The 22,868-nt window shown below is 33.4% G+C and overlaps 2 protein-coding genes across 8 annotated transcripts; both read right to left on the bottom strand.

Moving 5' to 3' along the window:
• Positions 1 to 545: 545 nt before the first annotated feature.
• Positions 546 to 8,428, bottom strand: LOC101247514 (uncharacterized). Of its 2 annotated transcripts, XM_069296974.1 has the most exons (7): positions 8,170 to 8,347; positions 6,250 to 6,335; positions 5,288 to 5,569; positions 2,860 to 3,511; positions 2,582 to 2,781; positions 2,250 to 2,494; positions 546 to 1,981 (listed from the first exon to the last, which is right to left on the bottom strand). In XM_069296974.1, the coding sequence occupies exons 3-7, from the start codon at positions 5,554 to 5,556 to the stop codon at positions 1,188 to 1,190; spliced, it is 2,160 nt and encodes a 719-aa protein (XP_069153075.1). In that variant the 5' UTR covers positions 5,557 to 5,569; positions 6,250 to 6,335; positions 8,170 to 8,347; the 3' UTR covers positions 546 to 1,187. The 2 variants fall into 2 exon arrangements, with proteins under 2 accessions (XP_069153075.1, XP_004236786.1); XM_004236738.5 differs by lacking the exon at positions 6,250 to 6,335 and having other exon boundaries at positions 8,170 to 8,428.
• A 1,293-nt stretch (positions 8,429 to 9,721) lies between these two features.
• LOC101247807 (low-specificity L-threonine aldolase 1) lies at positions 9,722 to 15,689 on the bottom strand. Of its 6 annotated transcripts, none has more exons than XM_004236739.5 (11): positions 15,555 to 15,689; positions 14,889 to 14,950; positions 13,250 to 13,702; positions 12,701 to 12,812; positions 12,133 to 12,183; positions 11,844 to 11,915; positions 11,639 to 11,771; positions 11,505 to 11,563; positions 10,755 to 10,855; positions 10,082 to 10,148; positions 9,722 to 9,995 (listed from the first exon to the last, which is right to left on the bottom strand). In XM_004236739.5, exons 3-11 carry the CDS (start codon positions 13,690 to 13,692, stop codon positions 9,954 to 9,956), a joined length of 1,080 nt encoding a protein of 359 aa, XP_004236787.1. In that variant the 5' UTR covers positions 13,693 to 13,702; positions 14,889 to 14,950; positions 15,555 to 15,689; the 3' UTR covers positions 9,722 to 9,953. The 6 variants fall into 6 exon arrangements, with proteins under 6 accessions (XP_004236787.1, XP_010319281.1, XP_004236789.1 ...); XM_010320979.4 differs by having other exon boundaries at positions 13,250 to 13,697; positions 15,555 to 15,645; XM_004236741.5 differs by having other exon boundaries at positions 15,388 to 15,557.
• Positions 15,690 to 22,868: the final 7,179 nt, after the last annotated feature.

Here is a 22,868-nt window from a genome sequence, read left to right as displayed (position 1 = left end):
TATTCAAGATAATAAATGAAAATGGTTCAATAAAAGTAATACAATTTCTTGCATATTTTCCATTTGACTTCTAAAAAATAAAACTTTAAGTAATTACCCTATTAAATTAATACAACTTAATGGAAAAATGAATTTATTTTTATAATTTTTACTTTAGTATCAAACATAACTAGAAAAAGAAATATCAAAAAAACTTATGTGGGGAGGGGTGGAGCGGGTTGAAAATGAAAAGTGTTGCTATGCGTGGCGGGGCGGAGCGAAATTTTTTTTTACGGGTTAAGCTCAACCCGCACCGCCTCCGCCCTACACCGCCCCATTGCCATCCCTAAACACAACTTGTCCTGCAACTTTTGGCTGCTTAATTCACACCTGTTTGCTGCAAGTGCTGTTGCAGATTATGGTACAATGGTTGCAGCAATAATTTACGAAAAAAAGGAAAACACATACCATCAAACCTCTCTATAACGACATGGTTTGTCAAGATACTTGGAAGTTAGAGCAAACTGTTGTTTTAGAGGATGTATAATATAACCTAACAAGAAAAGTCAGTTTCAAAGAAAGCTTAACCATTATAAGTGAAACTTATGTCTAAATCAATGTATACAATCATATGTACAGTGTATCATGAACAAATTATTCTAATGGTTGTAACTTGTAAGCCACAATTGTGTTCAACAATAAGAGAATCATCCATATGAACATTCATTTTCTACAAAATTTCTGCTTCCAGATTTGTGTAGATGATTAGGACAAGTGAAAACATACCGGGTTCAAAGGTCAATTTTTCTAAAATCTCAAGCTAGAAGAGAACATACTCGCAGATAATTTCTGATGTAGCCACAAAATCACCTTGCATCTACACCAACGAAGCTCTGATTTCACATTCACCGGTAAGTTTCTTGCTGGATGAGCAAATTTCTCTGGTCATTTCTTGAAACCAGTCAATTGCTTGATACACGAGGATTGGCATTGATCTGACTGTCTGGTTGGTGGCGACATCATGTTGGTTAAAACAGCACCAAATGGGAATATTAGGTATTCAGGGAACCAACTGATGGGATATGATCAAGGAATCAAGCGCGGAATAGTCATTGGCAAATGAAACGGCCAGGGCTGTAGCTGCCGGGAAAAAAGTTGGCACCCATGCAAAGTTCCATATGAGAAATTTGTCCATCTTCCACAAGCAATCAGCATAATCTTGATAATCTCTTTCGTTTTTGCTTCTTCTTAGCAGCAGAACTAGTTGAATTGTTGTTGACGCTGGAGGGGAGAAGAGCAAGAGTTGATGGTCTGCCAACTGACGTTCTGCCTTTTTTAGCAACCCATCTCAAAGGCATATTATTTACTATGGTGCCAATATTATTTGCCTGGTTTAGCTCAACAAGCTTCCGAATTTGATCAAGCATCTGATGTGTCCATGCTGTTGACAAATCCAATGCGATTGAATCATCCACCGGCTTTTTTGACAGACTATCTAGAATCTCATTGAATGACTGAAATGACATAGAAGGTCGATAAGATTGAAGATTCCCACATATCATATTGACTTTAATAACATGCTTGCACAGATTTCCTTGCATTGACCATTCACAATCGCAATGGGCAAATTCCGATCCAGGATTCCAAACTAGTCGTGCTATAGTGCTGTCTTTCTGGCTCAAAACTTTTGCAAAGGAGTTATTCTTGCAATCCAAGGTCACAGCAGCATCAGGAATCTGCAGAGCTCTATTCCAAGAAGTGGTGGCAATATATTCAGCCTTCACATTTTGAAAAGAATCGCTCTCATCTGCATATCGGTCAAGCCAGTAGCTAGAGTGTAACTCAGTTGTCAATTTGTGAACTAACCAATCAACCCTCTGGAGTGCTCCAAGATGTGAATCATCATATAGTCTTACTTTCAGCTTGACATGATATGCTTCTATTGCACCAGATGCTTCCTGGCTCGCAAGAGGTAACGTCTTCATTGTAGTAACCCACATTTCTGTACAATGAAAAAAACAATTATTACCAATAAAATAATGGCAAAAGATAGAAAATTATTCTAAACAAATGCTTTCATATATAGTAGGGTGAAATAAACTAAATACACATGTAAGTAATGGAGTGCATATATAGTAAAGTTATATTGGTGGTTCTATCTGATTTATATGTTTGGTATATGACAGATTATGTTCTTCTTCTTCTTTCTTTGTGACGGAATTTTTTTTCAAGGTGACAAAAGTAGATAACAAACAAAGAGATGATCTAACCAAATTTCGGCACCCATGTGGCTTTGAAATACTGCAAGAAGGCTATTTGATCAACAAAATCTTGAGAAAGTTCTTCTAAAGCAACAAAAGGATCAGTTCCATCCCAAATTCTGTACACTATGTTCCCTAGACGCTTAAATATCTCTCTTTGAACTTCAATATTACTACATTTCTTGATGATATTTCTCAACCATGCTCTACGGATCCGCCAAAGTGAAAATAGAACCGCACATGAAAATATCTCCCTGAAAAGACATTAAGATCATATAAATTAGTTATAGAACCATGTGACTAACTAGATACAGAGAAATGGTAAACTATAAGAATTTTGCCTTATGGGGTCAATTTCTGCAGCAGCATCATCGACTAGAAAACCATTGACTTTCCATGTTGGATCAACAGCAAGGACACGATCATGCAGAGCTTTCATCCATTTACTCACGTCAGGCTTGGCAATTGTGCGGGTGATGATCCAAGCAACAGGAAGGGCATGCTGTCTTGAGTCAAACACAAGAAGTGTGCACAAAGGATACTGCCATTTTACAAGATCAAATTAGAACTATGGAAGATGTTGTCAAGGTTTACAGAAAGAAAACGATTGCTTCATTACCTTTAGTTTCTTTATTCCAAATGTTGAATCAGCGGCTATGAGACTACGATGTCCAAAACGAATCATTTGTAGTAACTGCCATTCAGTTTGGACACCTAAGATGAATGGATCATTTTCTGATGCATCCTGATAAAAGAAAACAGATTTCTTATTGCGCTCGACCCACAATCTTATGCTAGCTTGATCATCTAGATCCAACTCATGAGTAGATCTTTTAATAATCATGCCAAGTTTGTGGACATACTGAGCAGCAAGGCTGTTCACTTTGGCATCAGAACCACAGTAACGTTGAATACCCTCTATATGCTTTGCTAAAACATTCTCCTCGGGAATGCCAAGATAGATCATAGACATAGTTTGCTGTTGAATCTCATTGCAAATGTAAGGTATATTTTTTGCACCAGGGCCAATAGCATCTCTATCAAGTGGCCCATGGCATACAAAACCAGACTTGTTAACATGACGCCTGTTGTTATATATAAGAAGTGCAAGAGATGGACGGGCATACAAACGCTTCACTATAAAATGACAAGTGCAGCCCCTCATTGACTGGGGTCTAGCGGCACGGTTTCGAGTGTTAAGCCTATATCGTCGACTTGGTAAAATACCACCACCTTCTCCGTAATTTTCTGGGCCAAAGGAACACCAATACCTGAAATAACAGCATGACAAGATATGAAGGAGAAACTTTTCATACAGCTACAACTAGGTGTTACTCCCTTATTCCCATAATTTTGTCCCTAAGAAGTCATATACGATTTCCCTAAAGCAGATGTTTTATATATTTTCTTGTGGTAGAAAGTTAAAACCTTCTTGCGATAGTACATATTATGAGCTTTGTACTTAGCCATTAAAAATTTAGCCCTAAGATGACTTTGATCTAGTTTGACTATAAAAAGTCAAATATGGGTAAATAATCATGGGGCAAAGGAATAACATGTTGGTCGAAATGGTAAGTATAAGTACTAAATAAGGTAAAAAAGAAGACTCTTGCAGTTCAACATGCTGTCAATGCCCACAAAATGGGTTGTTTGGACGTATATCAGCAAAACTCTGGATAGAACTACAACAGAACTTCAAATAAAAAATTGGATATACGGATCCACTATTAAGTTCTAAACAGACTTTGGGTTGGTGATGGGATGTTAAGGAAGAAATATCCTGTGTTGTACAGTTAAGCTGTTAACAGTCATTCTACGGTTGCTGTTGTGATCCTGAAATTGGTTAGCAATTAGAAGGAATTTTAATGATTGGAAATTGGAATATATTAGTCAACAACTAAATCTATTGGAACCCATACCCTGGATGTTAACAGAAAAGATTCTCCAATAGGTTGCCAAGCAAGGACGAAAAAGTTTCAGCAAGGAGTTGTACAATTTTATCCAGAAACAAAGATGCTGACTGGGAACACATTGGCCATTTTAATATTGTGGAAAACACCACATTTGCATGCTTTAGATGGACAATGCTGCTTTAAATGCAATCCTTGACACGGGTAAACTTACAAAGAAGGGGCCACATCATCTGCAGCATGTGTTTCTTTTGCGGGATTTAAGTGGAATCTATTAGTCATCTATTCTCACATGGCAGCCAGACATGTTCTGAGAAGCTGGCAGCATCAGAAGGTAGAGAAGAAGATGAAGAAGATCCGGATGCCCAGCCCTGTATGCATCTTGTGAACTATTTCGTTTGAAAGGAATAAAAGATGTATTGAGGGAAACAACAGCATACATATTTTGTTAAAAGCAGATGTTACCAAAATTGTACTTGTGGTCCTTAAAGATTTTGATTTTGTAGGTTAGGCAGAGACAGTCTTTGGTTAAAAAATGTGTGCTCTAATAGAGTACTTCTTGGTACCACTTTCTGACACTGGATTTCCACAAGATGCAGAAGATTTACAAATTTCGGATCATCTTTGACTAGATGGAGACTTAATCAAGTCCAACAACGTCTAAATACATGAATGGCTGATACAGGATTATGATACAACCTTTAAAACAATCACATGAAATTGAAAATTTAGCAACATATGTCGGATATATAACTTTGTTATATAAAACAAATTTTAAGAAGTTTAAACTTACTAATACAAAACAAATGCTCCTGAGGAAGCCGAGTATTTCTTCATCCACCATCGGTTAAATTAAGTGAAGTCTTCATAGTTAGCCCTTTCGACCCCCCACCCCATCTCCAAGAGTTAAAACATTTACAAACAATCCTCTACATTCAGATTTATTTGCCCAGAAAATTCATTCCAGAGTCAATCCACCAAGAGATCAAGTAAGCAAAAATTCAAACAAGTACATAGTTTACTAGTGAAGACGAATAGAACAGAAAGTGGTCATCATGACCCACATTATTCATTTCAAAAAAGAAAGAAGGCCAGAAGTTATCAAATGATATATCCTTAAATGGTTGAAGCACTTACAGCCTGTGCTCCAAATATTCATCAGGCTTGTACTCCTTTAAACTGCCTTTGCTTCTTTTCCTTCCCCTCTCAATGTGAAACCTTGTTGGGAATTCCACATTACAACACTCTCCAATGATAAAGGCATCAACTCGATCATAATGAATAAGGGCAACATCATCATGTCGTTCTTCAGTTCCGAATTTGGTCCAACTCAAATCAGATGCCGAGAAGTCTTCACCAGGCGGATCTTGCACGGCAAGATCAGGAATGGACTCAACTATCTCCATCTTCTAAAATATTCTGAATAATTAGCAAGGCAAGTTACTAAAGCAGTCAAACTAGCAACAGACAATCAACTTCGAGAAGGAAATCAATTAAAAAAAAGATAGCAGGTGCCTAGCTGCCTCCATTGGCCTACATAATCTGCATGCATTTTCATTTGAAAGCACCAGACTCAATAACTTCCAGAGGTTCGAGAAGGAGAAGAAAACATTTCAATTATCTACACCTCAAATTCCCGACTATGTTGGGGTTTGCTAATAGGTGAATATGACATAAGTGGTTAGAATTCATAACTTTAAGCAGACAAACATAAACAGACAGAAGGCAACATAGCATCCCCCATCCTAAATATATAATAAAACATGGGAAAGTGACTTATCAATAGAGGTGAATGAAAAGAGGGCTAGGAAAATCTTGATTTGATTTTGCAGCAGCTTAATCAACCGACAAGTCCACATAAACTTGCCTTAATATGAAGCTGAACCTCTTTATAGGCTATTACACTTTCAATAAGTACAATAGACTTCACAAAATTAGTCGCTAAGGTATATGATGTAGGCTAGAACTAGATAATAACAAGCATCAGAGGTAAAACAAATAGAAAGACATGTATTTGGACAATTATAGACACTAAAAACAATAATATATCGACGAAAATGTAGCTCAAGCTGGAAGATTGATGGCAGTTTTAGCATTACATCAGGTCATCAACAGTTCAAGTTCTCTTGAAATCTTGACAAATGACCAACGATAAGATATGATAAGAAAAGCATGACCTGAGCCCCTGACATTGGAAGGAGAAGAAAACGGTTAGAAAGACAAAATCTTTTGGCTCCTAAAAAGCAAGAGGTTGTCACCGTCATTTAAGTTGAAGAAACTGAAAATGACAGTGTCGACCTTTCGGTGCTTCTCCACCTCGGATTCTCAGCCACTCCTTCCTTCCCCAGTCCAAACTAAATCAATCAACTACCCTCAATGCCAAATTAGCAAAGGTCCACTACATGAATCCTCTAATTCATTCAGCACTATCCAAACCATTTCATTCCAATATCAATTAATTTATCTTTTAGGGAAAACTAGGCCTTCAACAAATTAGAGGGGAAATGGTTATCAAATGACTAGGTCAAAATAGGTAAAACATATCTTCTGCCACCTAGCCCAAAAATTTATATGATGAGTAATATTGAAAGAAGAGGTGAAAAGAAAACAGAGTATTTACATACAGCAAAGGGGAGAAAATAACAGAACAAAAAGAACAAAAACTGACAGAAAATGTTCATGGCAACATTTGGTTTGCATACAAGTGAAAACAGAGCAAATTCAATCACAACTGCAAGATATCTATCAACAAGTCAAATTACACCTCAATCCCGAATATTCGTAAAGATCAACTACATGAAGACTCTCTGCCCATTCCATTTTATTCAGTATTTAAAAGGATTCATCATACTTACACTATCTTTATGTTGACATCTACTGCAACATCCCGGAACCGAATCTATTTAGCAAACTAACTCAAATAGACAGAGTTCAGAACAAAAAACAATGTTCTAAAAAACAATATTTACAGTTTACAACCAAAGGAGAGTATCTACATACAGCAAAAACCCCACAAAAATATCTTACTTCGTCTTCACCAAGTCACCACAAAAAGAAGAAGAAAAATATAGAAAGAACAAGGAAACTGACCCAGAAAATGTTAAAGGCAACATTAGGGACAATTCGTTTTAGCATACAGCCGAAAACAGAACAAAATAAAAAATCACAACAATCAACCAATGAACCACAATCAAACCCCAAACCCCCAAAAAATTAGTTAAAATCAGCTTACACAAAGCCCTCTGTACCTATTCCATTTTATTCAGTATTTAAAATGATTCATTAAACTTGCACTAATTTTCACGCTGAACATCTACTGCAACATCTCAGGACTGACTCAATTTCGCAAAAATAGCTAACATGGGCAGAGTTCAGAACAAAAAAACAATGAGCCTAACTCATGGCCAAAAGCGGATAGCCCAAGCCACCCTTTTTCATCCGATGTGAGACTCTTCAACACCCACCTCACGCCCCGGCTGAACATCTAGTGCATGGGTAATTTAATCAAGGACCCATCATCGGTAAACAATAATTGCGATTGGTCCTGTTCTAATACTAGGCGCAAGGTCCAACGTTCTAAAAAAGCAATATTTCCATACAGCAGATACACCACAAAAAGAAACATATTTGAGCTCCACCCAGGCACCAAAATTGAACCTTTTCAACAAAACAAGAGGAAATTAACACACAAAATACTGAAACCAACATAAAGAACAATCCATTTCAGCATACAGCCAAAAAAACACAACAAAATCAACAAACAAACAACAATTAAACCTTTAACCCCCAGCCCCCACAAATTAGCTAAAATCAGCTACATGAAACCACCAAACTCATTCCATTTTAATCAGTATACTCAAAAGGGTTCACTATACTTGCACTAATTTTTACGCTGAACAACTATTCATCATCTTGGGACAGACCCTTTTAGCAAAACCAACTCACATAGCCAGAGTTCATAACATAAAAACAATGATATTTAACATTAAAGAACCAAAAAAGATTGTATTTTTACTGACCCCAGAAGAAGAATTCTTGTTCTTGTGGTGAAGTAAGCAAATTATTAGAGTATTAAAGATTCTTTCTTCTTCTTTTTTGCTTGTGAAAGGAGTAATAGAGATGAAGGCGCAGTAGCAGCGGCAGCAGAAATGTAGAGAAGGGGTTTTGCTAATTATTCATTTTTTTTCTTATTTATTTATTTATTTATCATTTTTTTGAATTTTAATAGGGGATAAATTTAACTCTATAAAAATTTGATTCACTAAATTTATTGAATTTGGATGAGTTGATCATTGATGTGAACTTAAATAATTTTGGTTTGTTTCATTCAACATAATTAAAAATTAGGTTGATTTAGAGACTCGAAAGATTTTATCAAAATATTTTAATAGTATTTGATTAATTTGATATTTTTTTTATAATAACAGTGATAAAGAAGAAAATTTTAGATATTACGCAAATTATAAGAATTTTTTTTAAAAAAAAAGACTGAACTTAGGATTAATTAATCTTTGGCCCAAAATTTGACTTTCAAGGTTTGTCGATGAAGTATCAAGTTTCAGATTTTGTTGTTTAAGGTTTGTCGATGAAGCTAGTGGGATCAAGATTATAAGGTTATTCATTTTCGAGGTCATTGTATGTAATTTCTTAATTGTGATATGACTTACTCCCTCCGTCCACTATTATTTGTCATATTTACATTTTTAGAATCAAAACTATATAAATTGTCTAACAGTTTACAATATATTTTTTCATCATATTGATATGCAAAAAATTGTAATGTATAATACTTTTCGTATATATTTGTTGTATATCTAATTTTTTAGTTTAAAATATCGAATAAATATAATCTAATTTAACTTTGATAATTAATCAAATTGACTTTCAAAAAGCACAACATGACAAATAAAGGTGAACAGATGAAGTACTATTTAGCCAATTTTGATTCAATATATTTCAATAATAACCATAACTTGCTTATTTTGTTTATCATTACTAAACGTAGACATGTAGCACACTTTTATTGGTTTATAAAATACAATATAATAATCATTTGATTGCCCTCACACAGTTTGATTGAAATAAAGTTTAATTTAAATGTCTAAACGAAATATTCTTATAGGCTTGAACCTAGCTATAATGGTTGAAAATTATTAAAATTTAATCACCATAAAATCACCTTCAAATCAAATATTGTGAGATTGAAGTTGAGAATCATTTTTATTAGACTAAGGTAATTGTGATTTAAAATCAAGGCAACTGGCGGAATCAAAAATTTCATAAAAGATGTCCAGAACAGCAGCTTGTTATGTTAAAGATGTCCAAAATATGTTATTTAATCATTTCAGGTATAATTTTACTTATATATATATATACTATTTTTTTCCAACGAAGGGTGGACAACCTTACCACAATGCGGCTATGCCACTGCTTGCTGACTAGGGTTTACAACTAAATTCAGTCCATTAAAACCCCATTACATAAGAAAGTCACACAATCACTGGTATTGGATGTATCGTTAGGTTTTGGATGTATCGTTAGGTTGTACCGAGTAGTTTCCGAGATGCCACATCAGCATTGCTCCATATGAGCCAACATTCATTTCTTACTAAATCATTAGGACAAACTAGTCCAACAACAAACATATGAAGAACAAACAAAGTCTTTTGATCATTAAAAGGACATGAAATGAGAAGTTTAAAGATTTGACTAAAATTTGAAAATGAAACTGGTCTCTCTCCCATGTAAACATTTGGAACAGTTTCTAACAGAAAGAGATCATGTCTGAAACCGATTTATCCGGTTACTTGTCACCATTTTCTTCAGCCACTCCTGCTAAAGCTCGCTGCAGATATTTAACGAGAGAAAATGTAAGCGAAGAGTGGGTGATCATTTGTGAACGTAGATGCTTCGACTTATTTAACTTCTTACCTGAATGCAAGACACTGCATAGTGTACATCACTTTCTGAAATCTGGTGGTGTAGAACAAATCTGACTCTGCAGTGGAATTGGCATACATTTCTAAGTCTCAGAAGGTTTCTTACGAGCTGTAGGATACCAATATTTGGAGTTCTTGCATTTTTCCATAAATAAGTCGATTAAAGGAGAATGGACAGCCAAATCTTCTGAAACATATCAAAACTAGGGGCAAAAAATATTGTAGCGTTGTCGATCTTCTATCTTACCAACAAATGCAAGTTTGAGCACTACTAGCAGATTTTGAGTTGAAAAACCAGTTAAGGCGCTACAAGAGCCTATCATTAAATGCTAACAATCTCAATTATACACTATATTGCACGGATTCTTCAAAAAAGTCAGTCAGTGGATGCATGTCAAATCCTCCAAAAGTAGTGTTTGCTTCAACATCATTTTTGAAACATCAACTATACTAAACATTGTCATCAAGAAAGGAAAAGATATTTACATGCATCAACATCTCGTGCAACTATGGATGTGATAGTTCAAGTGTTTGTACCTCTTGAACACGCATGTTATGTAATTTCTCACTACTTGAACTCTAAACGAGCTTAGCTGCATAAACGCTCAAGGGAAACGTGTAACTGTGCTTAGATGGAGATTTGAAGAACAAAAAGGCAAGCGTACCTCAGTGGGCCTTCTGGTAGTATAAGTAAACCATATTGTTCCAAAGTCTTGACCAACTCTGCTTCACTGATCCTTGACCCCTTCAGTATGTCGCAATATACCTGATGATAACAAAAGGAATCGTAAGGAACTGAAAGAAAATTTTACATTGGTATGGGGGTTTCCCTCTGTGGACTACTAGAGAGGAGAGATTCCTTCCAGAGGAAAGACATCCCTATCCAGAAGCCAAATTTCCTTCTTGCAATTCGATCTCAGCTTTATGGAGGTTGTTTTCCGAATGTAAAAGAGTTAATGAAACATGATAACTGGCTCATGAGAAGTTCTGTATCGCTGGATTGATCTATTCTTTAGGGGATTAAGTCTGAACTCCGATGGGCTACGAGCAAGGTGAGGTAGTTGTCTATGAGGAGAGGGGGTTAGATGGGCTGGCTTTTTAATCGATGTCAGAGCAGTAATGTATCAAGGGCAGCCCAGTGCACTAAAGCTTCCACTATGCATGGGGTTCGGGAAGGGGAGGACGACAAAGGTACATCATACGCAGCCTTACCCCGCTTTCTACAAGAGGCTGTTTCCATGGCTTGAATCAGCCTCTTGCAGAAATGCCGGTTCAGTCAGAATCTTGGTAATGGTTCATCTAACTGAATTGCACATATTTCCGGAAACACGTATCAGCTGTTAAGAAACTCAAAAGTAAGCATCATCTTTTAAATTAAAAGAAAATTAAGCATCATTTCTGATGAGTCAACTTACAATGTTGGTCTCTACAGTGGCAACATCAACTTTAAGCCCTTTGATTTTGTTAAGTTCCGCTGAGAAGTAAATGGTAATCATTAGGCAAATGAAAAGAGTTAGTTAATAAACTTATCAAATGGAGAAAATATTACCAGCCAAAATCTTAGCCTTTCTGTGATCTCCTTCCAGCTTAACAAGATTCTCTTGTAAAGCGGTAAAAGCAGCAGCGCAAAGGACTCCAATTTGCCTCATTCCACCGCCTAGAGTCTTCCTCAGGATTTTGGCCTAAAAAACGAAGGAAACAATGAGCTATTTGGCAAGGAACAAATAATTTTTTTTATGCAAAAGCATACATACCCTGGCAATGAAGCTCTTCGAACCAACAATCACAGATCCAACTGGAGCACCAAGACCTTTTGATAAGCATACCTGCACAGACTCTTAAATGAGCAGAAATTCGGGAAAAATACACTAAAAACCTTGTCATACATTACAAGCTAAACATAAAACATCTCTTTGTTTCTCCTTTAATATACCATGTTATGAATAAAATGTATTTGTTTCGTTACTCAATAAGTGGATCAGAAATAACTAGAGACAATAAAGAGAAAGGGTAATCTAGATTTTTGGGGATAATATCACTTACCGAAACTGAATCAGCTGCCTGTACAAGCCTATGAACAGGCACTCCAAGTGCCTAAATGACAGATTAACCCAGTTAATCAGAATGAACATAAAATAAAGAAGGCATACAGAAAGACAAAAGTAGAAGCCCTTAAAAGTAATTATGGAGAACTCTACATTTAGACTCCTATAAAACTCAAAATTCCATCAAGTCATATGTCCATATAAAAGAACCGATGACTATTAAATCTGTCAAAAGACAAAGCAGACACTTAAGCTATTGTGCACAAATATGCGTCTAGAATAAAAATGTGCACCTAGCTATGTTGCACATTCGTCATTTATTTGAATCCAATATTTATCATTTTAACCTATCCTAGATCAAATTTAGCTCTTTATTTATCTTTCAAGTCCCATGAGATCTCAATTCACAAAGGTGCTACTTGTTTCATATAGCATTATAAGCATATACTTTATAGAAACTACTGAAAATCACTCTAATTTGAAAATCCATCCAAATCAAGGTAGCATTATTGACAGACTCCAAACAACAGGTTGTTTCCTAACAAGTCAAAAAATTGTGTACTCACAACTGATGCATTGAATATACGAGCTCCATCAATGTGGAGCTTCAGACCATACTTCTTTGCTAGCTCTCCAACTTTGTCTGTGTACTCCGCAGAAAGGCATCTGCCCCCTGAGCTGCACTCATAGAGTGTTGTTGGTTAAGAACTTGCATTATAAAGAGAGACAATACTCAAAACTGACTAAAGCAATGTGAAGAAAAAGATCTATATAAAATTTAAACATGGTTTATAGCTAATGTTTGCTAGGAGTCTTTAAAACTTGCTAGAGATTTATGCCAATTAACATGTACAGAACTTCTAATGCAAGAAGAACTAATGATTTTATAAATATTGGACTGATATGGGCTTAAACAAAGTGACATGGTCGGTGAAGATTCATATTACCGATCCCCACTTGCTTGGAACTGAAGCATAGTTGTTGTTGTATGGTCGACGATATACTAAATATATACAGCTCTAACAAAAACTAGCACAAATCCAATAGCATTACCAGATAAAGCATGATTATGAGGGTTGCCGTAAAAAGAGTTAATAGTGAGAGAATATTCTTACTGAGCTTGCGAATTCTCCAAGCAGATCAGCCTAGTGGTTGGGTAACATATTTCAAAGCTAGGATCTCGAATCGCAGCTTCAATCAGATCAAGATCCATCGTACCATCTTCATTGTTCTTCACTGTCCTTGGATGAACACCTCCAAGGGTGGAAATGCCTCCATTTTCATAAATATGGATATGGGAATAATCACCGAGAATAATCTCACTGCCCCTGATTTGGCAATGAGTCAGCACACTGATAAGGTTACCCATAGTGCCAGAAGGAACAAATAATCCTGCTTCCTTGCCCGTTATCCTTGCCATCTCTGCTTCAAGGCGTTGGGCTGTTGGATCATAACCTAAGACATCATCATCCACTTCAGCATTCGCCATTGCGTTCCGCATGGCTTCAGTTGGTCTAGTGACGGTGTCTGAGCGAAGATCCACAGTTCTTACCACCATCTTCACTGAACTAGAAAACAGAAACAATCAACATGTCCCATATAAATTAATAATTTCATTCTTCAATGGCCACCTGTCTAGCTTTTAGTATGCCCATGTAAGAAAAATAAAACAAATTGCAAACAGCTTTTTCAGCAGCAAAACATCGACACCCGACAAAAAAGACTATTAGCTGGAATTTCAGGAAACAGACCTATAGGCTCTCAAACAATATGGTGGATGAACTACGTCACCAATTAACAAAAAGAGAGTTTTATCACTCACTATGCAATAAGTAAACCTGTCTCAAGAAGAAATTTGTTTACAAATGGTAAAGGAATTAGTAGCAGAGACACCCTCGTTCGAGGAGTGACACTAGACACCCCTTTGCTGGAAAATCCTGGCTTTGCCACCAAAAAGAATATTCTACAACCAACTGTCACTCACTAAGCCTCAATCCCAAACTAATTGGAGTTGGCTAAAATCGTCTACAAACTAGATAAACTGGAAATGCTCATTCTTTCTTGAATAGTGTGGAAGCACACCCCTAATATTCTTTAAATTCCCACACACAAAAAAGTCTCTCTGGTAACTAAATAAATAAACCATGTTGGTGTGAGTAACCTTCTCTGAGATTAGCAAGATAAAACTAAGTTTCATTCTCTTTACATAAAAAAAAAAAAAAGAAAGATAAATGATGTATACAGATAGGTCACACCATCAATATGCGCATTTAACTCAAATCCTTAAGTTAAAGAATAGAGAGCCCAAAATCTTACAAGAATATGTGACATTATATATTAGTACTCCCTCGATTGCAAAGTAAGTGTCGATTTTCCCTTTTCGAGGGTCAAATTGACTAATCTTCGAAGCTAAATTAGATTAAATCAACTCAATATAGGGTCTATCAGAAACAATGTCTCTATGGACTCTATCTACCCTCCCCACATTCCACTTGCGGGATTACATTGTGTATATTTTTAAAATTAAAATTTTGATATTCAGATACTATATGAAAACAATCATCAGTTGCAATTCTAACGAAAATAAGAACATTTTAAAATGTCGGTCAATGTTCACATAGTTTAAATCTCGAAAAGAGAACAGATGGAGGTAGTATTACATTTCAAAACCCTTTCAGATACTCAGAACATTATACAGGCCTAACACAAACATAAATACTAAAAGTAAATAGAGATATGAAAAAAAGTTCATACTTTATAAGCTTCTCTTCTCTGATTCTTCAATTCAAGCAATGCTAGAGAGACAATTCACTCAACTGCAAACCAAATTCCACAAGTTAATCCTCACAACAAAAACATCAAATCCTTTCAACAAACAAGAAAATCACATACAAAGAAGCATAAAAAACCCAAAATCAACAAAAAAAAAATCTACATTTTTTTTCACTTCCCAACTCAATGGGTGTCTGTCTTCTAACCCACAAATTTCAAGAATCAAAGAGAAATAGCACTACTACACATACATACAAACAATTACTAACAAAGCTCAGTAATCAAGATTTGGAATTTTGCATAAAAATTCAATCTTTTTCCTAAAAAAACAAACCCCACAACCCCAACAATCACAAAAAGCTGAAAACTTTAAAGATACCAAATTTTGGACTGATTACAGTGATACAAAACAACAAAAAAAAGGGAAAAAAACAGTGAAACACAAGCACAATCACATGAACAAAAAACATCATCAAAACACCTGTTAGGTCTGAGTATGAGACAGCAAATAAGCACATTTAATTACATGCATGCAAATTTATTTTAATTTTTTGGATTTTATCAAAGATTTTGTTACTGAACAAAATTTCAAGATTTTGTCACTGAAGAAATATAGCAAGTTTATAGCTTTTTTCAGTTTTAATTTACCTTAAATTTTATGAATTAGCTGTTCCTCTTTGTTAGTAATGTATTTTTTTTTTCTCTCCACTTATTTCGTATTTATAGTTGTTCATTTTGATTTTGTCTCTTAAGAACTCCTAGGTATATCGGATAACAAATCTCGAGATTAATCTTTATTAAAAAAATATTTTATATTTTAAAATTGGGATAAAATTAGAAAATTGATACTATAATAAATTTAATTATGTTTCGTAGTTACAATTTGTATATTTACGAGTTATAGTAACAACTTAAGTTGTCTTGTTTGTATAATTCACGGATAAATTTGTATAATTTCAGATACTGTTGTACAATTAAGTTGTTCTTATATAAACTCAAAATAACGAGTTTATACAAACACAAATATTTGAATTTTAAACGGTTATAAATGTATATTATATAAAATTACATTATACAAAAGTTATACATATTATATTATACAAATTCTGAATTATACAAACGTGTGGATTATATAAATTCAAAAATTCAACTAATGTAATTACCATTGAATGTTGATCACAAGTGGTAATTAAATAAAACTATAGGTATAATGACTAATTAACTAATATATGTTTGATAATACATGTTTTATTATACAAGGTATACACCCGCTGCTAGTATAGATAATCAAATAGGTCATGATCGATATGCCTACCTGATAGTTTTTCCTTTATTCAGTTGTTTTTTCTTTCATTTTTAATTTGTTTGTTTTATTTTTTTATTTTTATATATATTGAAAATTTAATATATTAAAAAAGACATATAAAAATAATCTAACTGTGTTAAATTAAATGGAACAAAATAAATATTATAAATCTCAATAATTAACAATATTTTGATTGACTCTTGAAATTATATTTGTGCTACGTATATTCGAACGAGAGAAGTAACACAAAAATTAGATAAAAAGTACTATAAATTACAATAATTAACAATTTAAAATATTTAAAAATCATATTAAAATTTAATTGATTCTCTAAATTCTATCTGTGTCGTGAAATAAAAAAATAATAAATATGAAACTCATGCTTACACCGATACTTGTGTCACACACACACACACATATATATATATATATAAGAATAATAAGAAAAAGCTTCTTTATTTTTTGCTAGATTAATACAGAAAAACAAAGAATCATCTTTTTTCTTAATAAAGAAAAAGATTATTTAATCTTATATTAATTTTTACTAAAATTAATATTGGATAAACATTTAAGCACTATGATAATATTTATTACTCCATCAATATCTTTTCACATTTGCACTATAGTGTGAGTTGTGTCGTGTGTGACTAGATATGAAATTTATCCAATAAATCAAAAAAAAAAGAGAAAAAAAATAAAAATAAAATAATTAAACATAGCCTTTTACAATCTAAATAGAAATTAATAATCATGAACAACTCTTTTTATTATACATAATCATAATACCTAGATTATTAAACAAAATAAAATCGAAAACATTAAGCAATACATGAATAATTACATAAGATAATTATGGCTCAACTAGATTACCATAACTATTTTTTTTTAATCCTAAATATTTAAACTTGAAAAATACCATAATTTTTATTATTTTTTTGTGTGTGTAAAAAAAAGTTAGAAGATATGTTTTGAAAACTTTATGATGTTAACCTGAGCTGGAAGATAAAGAAAGAGCCTACTTCCAATGTATCTGGAATTAGAATTTCATTTGAGCTTTTCAATTCACCTTTTGGGTCCACAATTATAAAAATATATTTTGAAAGAGATAAATTTCGTAAATACTATTATTTGCGTCTAGATTTATGAAAAAAGTACTCATAGTAAAATTTTCTTGTTATAGAATGTACATGCATTTTAATTTCAAAACGTAACGAAATATATTATATCAACGTGTATATAATATTTCATCTTAATTGAAATCGTTTGGATACAATATAGGTTTATAACTATAGCATACAGAGCGGATCCACCCTTAGATACGATGTGTCAAGCAATACTCTTTCATCGAAAAACTACATTATGTAAAGAGGTTATATACACGTATTGATATATCTCATGTTTGGTCTAGTAGTTAAGGTATTGTTAAAAAAATTTAAGGTTGTTTGTGGTTGATAACATGTATGTGCGGCTAGTTGTATTAATTATGTGTGATATTATGTTTTCGAAGCAGAGCTTGAATGTATATGTGATCTGAGTCCAAACGGTCTCCATAATAGATACACGAGAAATGTTTGAAACATTTTTGATCGATTGAGATAAAACAATCAATATAGCCTCACTCTACTAAGCCAATACAAACAGTAACAAAATATAAATTTAGTTAAAATTGATCATATATATATATAACGTGAAGACATCATATATATATATATATATATATACATGTGTTATATATGTCTTCAAACTATACATCTGGTGAAGCACTATTGAGTTTCAACAACCAATAAAAACACTAATAAACTCTGACGTGAGACTGAAGTTGATAATAACACGTACGATAAGTGTGTCTATTCGAAAAAAATTAAAGTGATGGAGAAGTTGGCATTTGCCTACTCCCAAAAAAGTAGGGTCATGTAATGAATGACGTGTTTGGTTTTGGACGTAAGAACTTTCTTGTCCATTAAAAATATTATTTTTTGCTTTATTTTATTTTATTTTATTTTATTTTATTTATTATTTATTTTTGTCTATTCTTTTGAATTGGTTAATCATTGAACACTTTGTATAATGGCCAGTCATTTATGACTTTTTGCATCACGTTTTAAATTATTTGTTATGATTTTTAATTTGATACCAAATTAAAGGATGGTAAAAAAAAAATTCAATCTACAATTATATATATATATATATAACAAAATGTATTTTAAGGAAAAATAATTTAAATATAAATTTTTAGTACCCCTCGATTCTTTGTTTGATTACATAATTTATCACAAGATTGATAATTACGACTCAAATAAGTTATCCCACTTGTGGATAGAATATTATTTCGCGAAATAACTTATCTAAAAATAAAAATGTAAAAAGAAAAAGTAGTCCCTTAGACCCTCTTTTATAAACAAACAACTTATTTTTAATGAGTATTTTTGTAATCAAACAATTTATTCTTAGAAATTATGTCATGCATATTTGACGAATCAAACAAACAATAAAAAAAATTAACTTCATTATAACTAATCACTTCATAAAAATCTCAACATAACTTGTATTCAAACCAAACGACTCTGTTACATGTCATTTGAAAAGTTAAAATTAAAAAATTGTCAAAAAAAAAACCATTCTTTTCGTAAGATACTAGAAAGTAAAACAAAACAAATATATAAACTATTAATTTTCAGTTGAATAACAAAACTAATTTAAATATTTATCTGTTTGCAACAAATTTTAAAGTGATAAAAAATAAATTACAATCACAAATAAAATAGAAGAAAGATAATTTTATTTCTCAATGTTAGTGAAAAAACTTACAAGATAATAAAATTGCAAGATTACAATTGAAAATAAAATGAAGAAAGTAATCTCTTCAGGCTGAGGCGCGAATATCTCGCTCTCTTTAAGGAGATTCAAGTCCACTGCAGCAAATGTTTTCACCGGTCCAGCAGTAGTCCTCTTTGACTTGTCCCCTCCAGGATACAACAGCCTTCACAAAGTATAACTCAACAACTCTGGACAAGAGTTGAGTCCAAAGCTCCACAAAAAAGAACACCTCCCTTCAACTAATAAGAACTCTCTTTTAGATTAACTCTTTCACTCTTTGTTTTCTCTTATGAATTGTGTGTCTATAAAACCAAATGAAGACTACCACTATTTATACTACAAGAAGTTTTCCTAACAATGAATAGGAAGATAATGAAGGTAGTAAATAGTGAGGATAATGGCCTTAGGAGTTACATAGGTTACAATGGGAGTTACATAGGTTACATAAGTTACAATGGGAGTTACATAGGTTACAAAAGTTACAATGGAAGTTACATAGGTTACATAGGTTACAAAGAGTAATGAAGGAATTAAGAATGAAATACATTGATGGATAACCAATGCTAATGGATGATGTAGAAGTCATCCATTCCAATGTTCATTCTTATAACTCCAAAATAAAGCAATTTAATATGTTAAATATTAATATTAAAATGCTAAGAACCTAACAATCCCCCACTCATTTTAATATTTAGATAAGAAAGTATATCAGTTGAAGGAAGACTACTATGCATTATGAAGGTGTGCTCTGCATTGAACCTCCACTTAGTGAAACAGTAACTTTTACTCCAGAGTCGTAGTGGTCTCAGACTTGAACTATGACTGCTTAAGGGAAATAAAACATCACTGCTCACACATAATAATCAAGGTGTTGACATGAGCTTTAACAGCCAGCACGTTATGGCCATGTGCTATCCCGATTTCATGAGTGCATTTGTATAAATAAGCCTCATTCTCATAGGAAGCGACCTACTTCCACACATCACATAGGTGAAATCTGTCGAGAGTGCTCCTATAAGATTAACACTCCATCCATACGGACTACAGATATTCATTAAAAGTTTTATCAACTCAACCTTCACAAACTACAGGAAATAATGCACTCACATCATAGGGAGGGGAAAAAATAGTGCATTTTTCACAACAAGTCATCATATGATTAGTTTTTCCCTTTGAACCTGGTTATAGGATCTCTAGTCCCCAGGTTGGGTTTCCTCATATATGACTTAAGAATTTGTAGGCTTCAATCCCATCCCCCTCGATGTGCTCCAAACCTTTTCTCTTGTTAAGGCCTTTGTAAGAGGATCTGCAAGACTATCACAAGATTTGACATACTCAACATTAATGGTACCATTTGTCAAATACGATCTTACATTACTGTGTTTCCTCCTTATAGGTCTGAATTTACCGTTGTAATAACGATTTTTCACTCTACCAATTGCAGTGGTGCTATCACAATGAATTAAAATAGGAAGAATTGATTTTTCAAAATAAGGAATTTGAAACAATAAATCTCTTAACCAATTCGCTTCCTCACTAGCTGAAGCTAAAGCAATTAGTTCAGCCTCTATGGTAGAGTTAGCAATGATAGTTTGCTTTTTTGATCTCCAACAAACAGCACCACCACCTAAAGTAAAGACATAACCAGTGGTAGAACAGGAATCACCTGACAAAGTGTTCCAATCCGCATCACAAAAGCCTTCAAGTACAGCAGGATATTTTTTATAGAACAAACCACAATTTTTCGTTCCAATTAAATATCTCATAACTCTTGTTATAGCATGCCAATGTTCATTACCTGGCTTGCTTGTAAACTTGCTAAGTACTCCTACTGCATATACAATATCAGGCCTAGTGCAATCAATCATATATCTCAAACTTTCGATTATACTAGCATATTCCTTTTGATTTATTACATCATTTTCACTTTAAACAGGAAATAAGTGAACACTTGAATCAAAAGGAGTAGCAACATGCTTGCAATCATGAAAGTTATATTTTTTCAAAATTTTCTCAACATAATGTGACTGGTCAAGGAAAATCCCCTCACATGTTCTTGTTATTTTTATTCCAAGAATAAAATTTGTCTCACCAAGATCTTTCATATCAAAATGGCTTCTAAGAACATTTTTAGCTTCATCAATAACATTCATCTTAGAGCCAAAGATCAACAAATCATCAACATATAGGCAAATAATCACATGAGAATTATTCCAAGACTTATGATATATGCACTTATCACACTCATTTGTTTTTTAACCATTTTCAATCATGCAGGAATCAAACTTTTCATGCCATTGTTTTGGTGCCTGTTTCAAGCCATATAGGGATTTAGTAGGTTTACATATTTTACTTTCTTGGCCTGCTTCAACAAAACACTAGGGTTGGTCCATATAAATTTCTTCATTTAGGTCTCCATTTAGAAAAGCAGTTTTTACATTCATTTGATTAATTTGCAAATAAAAAATTGCAGTCATAGCAACTAAAAGTCTAATGGATGTAATTCTTGTTACCGGAGAAAAAGTATCAAAAAATTCTAGGCCTTCTAGTTGTTTAAAATCTTTTGCAACTAGCCTAGCTTTGTATTTATCAATAGATCCATCCGGTTGCAATTTTTTCCGTAAGACCCATTTACAACCAATTGTTTTACAACCCGGTGGTAAATCAACTAACTTCCAAGTTTTATTAGAAATTAGAGATTTCATTTCATCATTTACAGCCTCTTTCCAAAAAATAGAATCATGTGAAGATAATGTTTCTTTCAAAGTTAGAGGATCATTTTCAACATTAAACACATAAAAATCAGGACCAAAATCTTTTTCTACTCTAGCTCTTTTACTTCTTCTTAACTCAAAATCAACAACTTCTTTATTTTTCAAAGTTGAAGTAGAAAAACTAGGTAGTGACAAAATATTTTGTTCAATCCTTTGACCTCCACTATTTTTAGTATCAAAAGGAAATTTATTTTCATGAAAAATAGCATCACCAAATTCTATTACAATATTATCTTCAAGATTAAAAAATCTATAGGCTGTACTATTTGAAGCATAACCAAGAAAAGTACAAGTAGTAACTTTCTTACCCAACTTTGTAATCTTGGGATCCATTAGCCTCACAAAGGCTAGACAACCCCAAACTCTTAGATATCCCAAACTTGGCTTGTAACCTTTCCACAATTCAAAAGGTGTCAATTTAGACTTTTTATGAGGCACACGATTCAACACATAACAAACAGTTAAGATAGCTTCACCCCAAAAATTTAAAGGTGCGTGTGACTCAATAAGCATGACATTAGTCAATTCAACCAAAGTTCTGTTTTTCCTTTCTGCTACTCCATTAGACGAAGGAGAGTAAGGAGGAGTAGTTTCATGAATTATTCCCAATGATCTAACAAAAGAGTTAAACTCATTTGATTCATATTCACGGCCTCTATCACTTCTAATTCTTTTTATTTTTCTTCCAAACTGATTTTCAACCTCATTGAGATAAGTTTTGAAATTTTCAAAAGCATCACTTTTATTTTTCATCAAGTAAACATATGTAAACTTAGAAAAATCATCAATGAAAGTGATAAAATATCTATTACCTCCACGTGTTAGAATTCCACCAAGTTCACAAATATCAGTATGAACTAATTCTAACAAATCAGTTTTTCTTTCAACTTGAAAATGAGGCCTTTTAGTGATCTTGGCTTTACTACAAGCCTCACACTTTTCAAAATTCTTTTTAACCATTGGGATTAATCCTAAACTACTCATGATTCCAACATAACGATCATTTATATGACAAAAACGAGCATGCCAAAAATTAGTAGAAGAAAACATATAAACAGAAGTAGA

The sequence above is a fragment of the Solanum lycopersicum genome, chromosome 4 (assembly GCF_036512215.1).
Source record: "Solanum lycopersicum chromosome 4, SLM_r2.1".
Lineage (NCBI taxonomy): Eukaryota > Viridiplantae > Streptophyta > Magnoliopsida > Solanales > Solanaceae > Solanum > Solanum lycopersicum.
This window is presented reverse-complemented; position numbering and strand designations above follow the sequence as displayed.

Excerpts from the sequence above, each read along its gene's own strand:
- LOC101247514 (XM_004236738.5), bottom strand. The coding sequence starts at position 5,556 with ATGGAGATAGTTGAGTCCATTCCTGATCTTGCCGTGCAAGATCCGCCT. Across the intron at positions 2,782-2,859 it reads TTGGAATAAAGAAACTAAAG|TATCCTTTGTGCACACTTCT; the intron begins GTAATGAAGCAA and ends GTAAAATGGCAG. Across the intron at positions 2,495-2,581 it reads GCAGAAATTGACCCCATAAG|GGAGATATTTTCATGTGCGG; the intron begins GCAAAATTCTTA and ends ATGTCTTTTCAG.
- LOC101247807 (XM_010320979.4), bottom strand. Across the intron at positions 11,772-11,843 it reads CGAAGAGCTTCATTGCCAGG|GCCAAAATCCTGAGGAAGAC; the intron begins GTATGTATGCTT and ends TTCGTTTTTTAG. Across the intron at positions 10,856-11,504 it reads CCACTGTAGAGACCAACATT|GTATATTGCGACATACTGAA; the intron begins GTAAGTTGACTC and ends TGTTATCATCAG.